At 44.4% G+C, this 7,105-nt stretch overlaps 1 protein-coding gene across 1 annotated transcript in view; it reads left to right on the top strand.

The window, feature by feature from the left end:
• The window catches only part of STK38 (serine/threonine kinase 38), a 13,811-nt gene that overhangs the window by 644 nt on the left and 6,062 nt on the right, over window positions 1-7,105 (top strand). Inside the window, 7 exon segments of the mRNA XM_017821397.1 lie at window positions 2,156-2,207; window positions 2,352-2,474; window positions 2,967-3,050; window positions 3,753-3,876; window positions 4,476-4,630; window positions 6,213-6,315; window positions 6,874-6,943. Of these exon segments, the coding sequence (XP_017676886.1) occupies window positions 2,156-2,207; window positions 2,352-2,474; window positions 2,967-3,050; window positions 3,753-3,876; window positions 4,476-4,630; window positions 6,213-6,315; window positions 6,874-6,943 (711 nt within the window).

Here is a 7,105-nt window from a genome sequence, read left to right as displayed (position 1 = left end):
CTGGAGCCCCTTTAGGCCCTGGAAGGGGCTCTCAGGTCTCTCTGGAGCCTTCTCTTGTCCAGGTGAGCACCCCCAACTCCAGAGCAGAGGGGCTCCAGCCCTTGGAGCATCTCTGAGGCCTCCTCTGGACTCTCTCCAGCAGCTCCATGTCCTTCTGTTGTTCCCAGAACTGGAGGCAGCTCTGCAGGTGGGGTCTCACCTGAGGGGGCAGAGGGGCAGAATCCCCCCCTGCTGCCCACTCTGTGGGATCAGCCCAGGGCACGGGAGGTTCCTGGGCTGGGTCATGTCCAGCCTCTCATCCACCAAACCCCAGAGTCCTTCTCCCCAAGGCTGCTCCCAATCCCAGTTATCTGCCCAGCCTGTGTTAGTGCTGGGATTGCCTCGATCCATGTGCAGGACCTAAGGGAAGACAGCCTTTTCAGGGACAAGGAGGGGTTGCTGTGAGGAGTCACTCAATGCTGCCTGAACCTGTGGCACCTCTTTAAATCCATCAGGCCAGTATAAAATGGGATTGGACTGAGCTGTGTGACTTTCCTTTGGCCGGATCTTCTCATTTGCTGAATACCCTCAAGCTGTAGTACTGGGACTTGTGCTGTTCTCCCAGCTTGCCATGGAATCTGTAATCAGAATTTGGAAAACGGTTCAGTGTTGGTTCCCTTTTGGCCTTGCTGCCAAAGCCATAACGAGCTCCTGGAGCAATGAATGCCAGCTCACTACAGGAGCTGCAGAAATGAGGCAGCAATTTAGAAATAAATCCTAACTTGCAGAGATATTTCCTTCAAAGTTTCAGATTAGGAGAGATCGAGGTCTAATTCAGACAGAAAATGTCAATGATTTAATTCCTTTCTTTTTCTTTGCACAGCTCTTGCTTTTTAAATGTACTTATTTATTATGAGCACTATTGTCTACTCCCCAAAATCTCAATGTTTGGGTTTTTTTTTCCTGTTTGGGATGAAGATTTTGTCTGAACAAACAGACTGGACTTTATAAGTTGCATGTTTTTTGTAACAGCAGCTGTGTCTGTGGTTGTGCAGTTTGGAGTTTCAGTGGTGTTGACACTGTACCCTGAAGTGCAGATTGGGCCTAGTAAGGATATTTGAGGGAATTCTGACCTGAGCTGTGTAATTCTGTGTACTGCACTGACTACTGGAGTCACTGGTTTGAGTGTGGACTGGGAGGACTGGACTCAGTGGGTTCTGAAACGAGGGCAAAGCGATTGAAATGTGCCTGATGGTGAAGTGATAACCCCAAATGTTATCACTTTGCAGCAGCTGCACAGGGCCCCAGGAGACAGGAAGAGGATCTTGTGAAGGATGACTTGCAGAAAGAGAAGGAATTTTTTAGTGCATTTGTAATGTTAGACAATAAAACCCCCCAAACCACCAATCCCAGTTCAGCCAGCTGTAAATATGGTTGGCATTGGGAAAAAATTCCCCGAGGATAATCATTGCAAGTGTCCCCTGAAGCCATTCCCCTTCTGAAGTCTTGCTTCCTCCTTTCCTTTCTCCCAAGTGACCCTTGTGGACTAAGGCTGTAAATATTTCTGAATTCTTTAAAGAGGAGAACATGTACAGACACGTTTCCTCTTCCCAAATATTTGGAGTATCTCAGGTCTTAGGAAATCTAAAGTAACTTTTCTCCTCCCACATATGATGAGTTTGAGATGCAGAGAAATTTTAAGGGTTTTTAAAGAGCCAGTTCTCCCTGGAATAGGTGAGGCTGATGTTTATTTATTATGGCTCTGCCCTGAAGTGACTTGCCCAGCTGTCAGAACGAGACAAGAATTGAACCCAGATCTCCTCAGTCTGGGTTTGTGTACAACAAAAATGTACAGTTGAATAACATGTGAAACTCAAGGCAGGTTTAGATTATTAAAATTAAAGAGGACAAAGCTGGAATTTTAAATTTGGATAGTGGATGCTTCAAAATTAATCTCCTGAGTCTCCCTTGTACACAATACATTTGCTGTTCACTGGCACAGAGCAGGGCTGGTGGATCTGTGCACGTGATTAAGAAACAAGGTTAATGATTCAACCTTTATTTTTCTAATTTGATTAAAAAACAAGGTTAATGATTCAACCTTTATTTTTCTAATTTGATTAAAAAACAAGGTTAATGATTCAACCTTTATTTTTCTAATTTCTCTCTGCTCTAGACAAAAGAAACTAGAACAAATGATGGAAGAAGAAGGCTTAAAAGATGAAGAGGTAACAAATATGGAAAAATTATCTTAATGCTTAAATACAAGTATTTTTCTTTTCTAAATGGAGATCTGGGATCTTTCCTTGAAGTTGCTGTGATCCCTGTGGAACCCACCTGCAGAATTCTCACTGGGGTTTCTTAAATTCTAGAAAAGAATCAGGAGATCAGCTCATGCACAAAAGGAAACGGAGTTTCTTCGCCTAAAGAGAACAAGGCTTGGATTGGAGGACTTTGAGTCTTTAAAAGTAATAGGCAGAGGAGCATTTGGAGAGGTGAGTCCAGAAAAAAATGTGGTTTTAACTGGCTCTGGAGTCTGTTAAAGGCTTGCTTAGTTTATGCAAGCCAAAGGTAAATGTTGTAGCAACCACAGATTGATTTTTAGCTGAACAGTCACGTGCATCTTTTTACCTAATAAATGCTGGTTTAAAACGTTCTGTGCTTCAAAGGAACCTGAATGACGTCGAAAAGGACCTGCTGGGCAGGTTTGGAGAGGGTTTTAATGGTGAACTCCTGGGGCTGGGCTGAGGGAGGGCTGGAGGGCCCTTGCAAAGCCTCTTCTGGTGGCCTTTGGACCCCCTGCTTTAGGTGTGAGTTGCTCGGTGGTATCTCTGTTAAAATTCTCTCTTAGAATTAACGGGACTTTTTGCTGTTTCTGTGCACTGTGCTTTTTGGGGCTTTGTAATCTGATATGTTTTCATTGAGTGGATCCCCAGCTTTGTCCAGAGGTGTGCTGGGTCTGACTGCAGTCTTTGTGTGCTCCCCAGGTGAGGCTGGTGCAGAAGAAGGACACGGGGCACGTTTATGCCATGAAAATCCTGCGCAAGGCTGATATGCTCGAAAAAGAGCAGGTAAATACCCCCCTGGAGCAGCACTGAGTGACTCCAGGAGGTCACTGGGATGTGCAGAGGAGGAACAGGCAACTCTGCTTTAGGTTTAGTAGCTAAAAAATTGTGGGCTTTTTTTTCCCCCCTCTTTTTTTACTGAGGAAATAAGTCAGAAAAACTCCTGAATTCCTAAGGACTCGTCTTCTGGTGGGTCTTTCAACACAAACTCATGCAAATGATTCAGTGTAAACTTCAAGATCAGTGTTTTCTTGCATTTCTGACTTATGGGATCAGATATAAATATCAAAGTGATACAACTGCTGGAATTCAGACTCAGACAGACATGAAGCAGCAGCATTTAACATTTTTAAGGCTTTCCTGTAGTGCTTCTGGGAATAAAATGATCTGAGACAGTCACTTCTTGTTCAGCACTGGGGTGAAGCTCTGGGTTTTCAAAAAGAGGTCTAATGGTTTGATATTTTTGTAAAGAATTGAGATATTTTTGAGTGTATGGTTTATATTATATATAGGTTTAATAGGTATATATAATATATAAACCATACTATATAATTAACCATATATTGAAATTCTGATGGTGTTTCTGCCCTTGTGCAGAGGTTTGACCGTTGAATTCTCAGTATTTGCTGCTTTCCAGTATAACAATTGAATTGCCTGTGCAATAAAAGCATCTGCTAAAACTAACCCAGGGCATCTGTGTGTGTCCAGGTTGGGCATATCCGGGCGGAGCGGGACATCCTGGTGGAGGCTGACAGCCTGTGGGTTGTGAAGATGTTCTATAGCTTCCAGGACAAGCTAAACCTCTACCTGATCATGGAGTTCCTGCCTGGAGGTAACTGGGATCCAAAAGCTGCTTTCCTGTTGTTTGGGGATTGCTGATTTCCTAATTAGCAAATGTAGTCTGAGATTAGAGTGTGTGTGGGTACCCTGTGTTTGAACATCTGGGAAGGAACAAGTCTTTGTAAAGGTTTCTGCTTTTTGGGGTACTGAGATGTTTGGGGCAAGCTTGAGGTCTCCTGCTTGGGTTTGACTGCAGGTGTTTAAACTTGGCCTAAATATTCTTCTAATTCCTCCCCTGGCTGTCAGCAGAACCCCCACATAACCAGGTTTGGATTCTCTAACCTGTTGGTTTTAACTGAATGCAGCAGAAATAGCTTTTTTTCTATAAAGGTCCCAGGTCTTTCCTCATAATGACCTGGACTGACCACATGGACTGATAAAATCCCAAATCTGGTTTTCCTGATTGAAAATTGAAAGTGGTGGTGGGACAGTGGTACCTGGAGGCTGCAGGGGGAGAAGTTCCAGTGGGAAACTGGACAGAAGGTCCCAATTCTTTCCTCATCACAACCTGGACTGTCACATGGACTGTTAATTTAATGTCTTAAATTAGTGAGAGTGGAGCCTGTGTGTTCACCTTTGGGGGGTTTCCAGGTGACATGATGACACTGTTGATGAAGAAAGACACTCTAACAGAGGAGGAGACACAGTTCTACATCGCTGAGACCGTGCTTGCCATTGATTCCATCCATCAGCTGGGCTTTATCCATCGGGATATAAAACCAGACAACCTCCTCCTGGATAGCAAGGTATGGACTGGCCACTCCCTGGGGAGGATAAATAGGCCTTGTGATTTTTAATATTGACCTGAACTAGTGATGAGGGTTGTGAAAGAAGATGGTGCTTCTTTTTTTAGCCCTGTTCTTTCCAGCTTTTGAGGTGTAGCTGCCATAATCCTGGGAAAAACCCAAGCCAGGAAAGACCTCCCTTCCACCCCAGCTGTGCTCAGACCTCGAGCCCTCTGACAACTGTTTAAGCTATTTTTGGCTGTTTCAGCTGGAGTTTCAGTTCTCCCCTCGTAGTCAAAGCTGTTTCCTTTTGCTCTCACATCTGTTATACTCCCACTTGCCAGCATGGGCATAGATGGTTCTATCAGACATGAAGGATGTGGCTGTTCCAGACTGAGAATGGAGGTGGGATCTCCCTCAGGATCAGGATCTATTCCTGAGGGCTGGCCAGGCTACCTGGTTATTGCAGGCAGTTTGCAGAAAGCCTCATTGTTTGAGTATCCTCCTGTTGCTTACTCCAAATTACCTAAAATCAAGCTTGCTTGGAAAAGGTTTGCCAGCAGTAAATAATTCCTTTCCCACTACCAGGTTGGAATTACTGATGTAAATAATAGAATCACAGAATCCTGGACTGATTTGGGTTGGAAGGGACCTTAGAGATCCAGTTCCACCCCCTGCCATGGGCAGGGACACCTTCCACTGTCCCAGGTTGCTCCAAGCTCTGTCCAACCTGGCCTTGGACACCTCCAGGGATGGGGCAGCCACAGCTTCTCTGGGCACTGTGTCCAATTCAGTGTGTTTACATCTAGATGTAGATAAATTTGGGGCTTTGAAAATATATATTTTAGATATACTTCTAAAAATTGCACTTAGTGTGGTCATGTTATGCACTAGGACAGATCCAGTCACTGAATTTAAGGTGTTTCTCTGTCTCTTGGGGTCAGTTCACAACCCAGGGGCTGCAGCTGCATCTGGAGATGTTTCCTTTCACTCTGAAGTGATTGGGAGCTGCAGGAGCAGAGGCTTCTTGAAGGGCTTTCTTTGTGGAATAGTGATGAAAGTATCAACAGCTTCACTCCATGTACACATCCAGTGTTAGGCTAAAACAAGGAATGCAAAGGACATGGAGGTGCTGGAGCGTGTCCAGGGAAGGGAACAGAGCTGGGAAGGGTCTGGAGCAGCAGGAGCAGCTGAGGGAGCTGGGGGGGCTCAGCCTGGAGAAAAGGAGGCTCAGGGGGGACCTTCTGGCTCTGCAACTCCTGAAAGGAGGTTGTGGCCACGTAGGGGTCAGGTTCTGCTCCCAGGGAATAAGGGACAGGACAAGAGGAAACAGCCTCAGGCTGTGCCAGGGGAGGTTTAGGTTGGATATTAGAAAAGATTTTTTCCTGGAAAGCGTGATCAGACACTGGAATAAGTTGCCCAGGGAAGTGGTGGAGTCACTGTCTCTGCAAGTGTTCAAGAGGCATCTGGATGTGGCACTTGGGGACACAGTTTAGGGGGGTGAAGGTGATGCTGGGCTCTCTTCCAACCTTGCTGATTCTGTGATTTGCTCTGATAATGTCTTGTCTTGGTTCTGTCTTTTGGTTGGTTTGTTCATTTCTAGGGCCACGTGAAGCTCTCAGACTTTGGTCTGTGTACTGGACTGAAGAAAGCCCACAGGACAGAATTTTATAGAAACTTGAACCACAGTCTTCCCAGTGACTTCAGTAAGTTCTTTGGCTCCAAAGGGTATCTGGGTGGTTGTTCTCAGTGCCTGACATAACTCATTTTAGTGTGAAGGTAGAAAGCTACAGTGGGGGGTTTAATAATTAAATTACATCTTGAGGTGTAATTTTGATTTTCTGTAAAATAAAAATAGTTTCAGTTACTTTAATGTACAAACCCATCTTCACTTCCAGAAGTTTGTCTCTGAAACAGGCTCTGCTGTAGCCCTTTGCATGTGTAATAAACCTGGCATGAAAAGATGGTGGCTGGATCTCAAGTGTTATTTAAATTAATAAGCAAGGACAGGCTCTCTGAACATACTTGGATATGGAATAACTTGGATCATGGATTTAAATAAACCCTGCAAGCATGGATCAATAATGAAAGGCTGTTGTCAGTCAGATGTTGTCAATCTTACATGGGTTTGGAAGTTGCTGGTAGGTTTAGATTTAGGGTATTGACACCTGTCTTAAATAAGATCTTTAGTGTAACAGTTTGGGGGTTAAAATGTGTATTGGGTGACTATTAGGATTCAGTCACAGATATTGAATCTCCTTTAGCTTTTCAGAACATGAATTCCAAAAGGAAGGCAGAGACTTGGAAGAGGAATCGAAGGCAGTTGGTAAGTAGGTCTCACCTGGCTGGAAATGTTCCTGCATCCAAATGGCCCATGGATACCCGTGGAAGGGGTTAAAGCATTCCAGAGTTCTGAACAATCCTGAAAGGAAGAGATTGATGCTTTTTTTTTTTTTTTTTTAAAAAAAAAAGAGGAATGACTGTAATTTGTCCTTC

The sequence above is a fragment of the Lepidothrix coronata genome, unplaced genomic scaffold (assembly GCF_001604755.1).
Source record: "Lepidothrix coronata isolate B3197 unplaced genomic scaffold, Lepidothrix_coronata-1.0 Scaffold90, whole genome shotgun sequence".
Classification (NCBI taxonomy): domain Eukaryota; kingdom Metazoa; phylum Chordata; class Aves; order Passeriformes; family Pipridae; genus Lepidothrix; species Lepidothrix coronata.
Note: the sequence above shows the minus strand (reverse complement) of the source record. Positions and strands in the feature narration are given on the sequence as shown.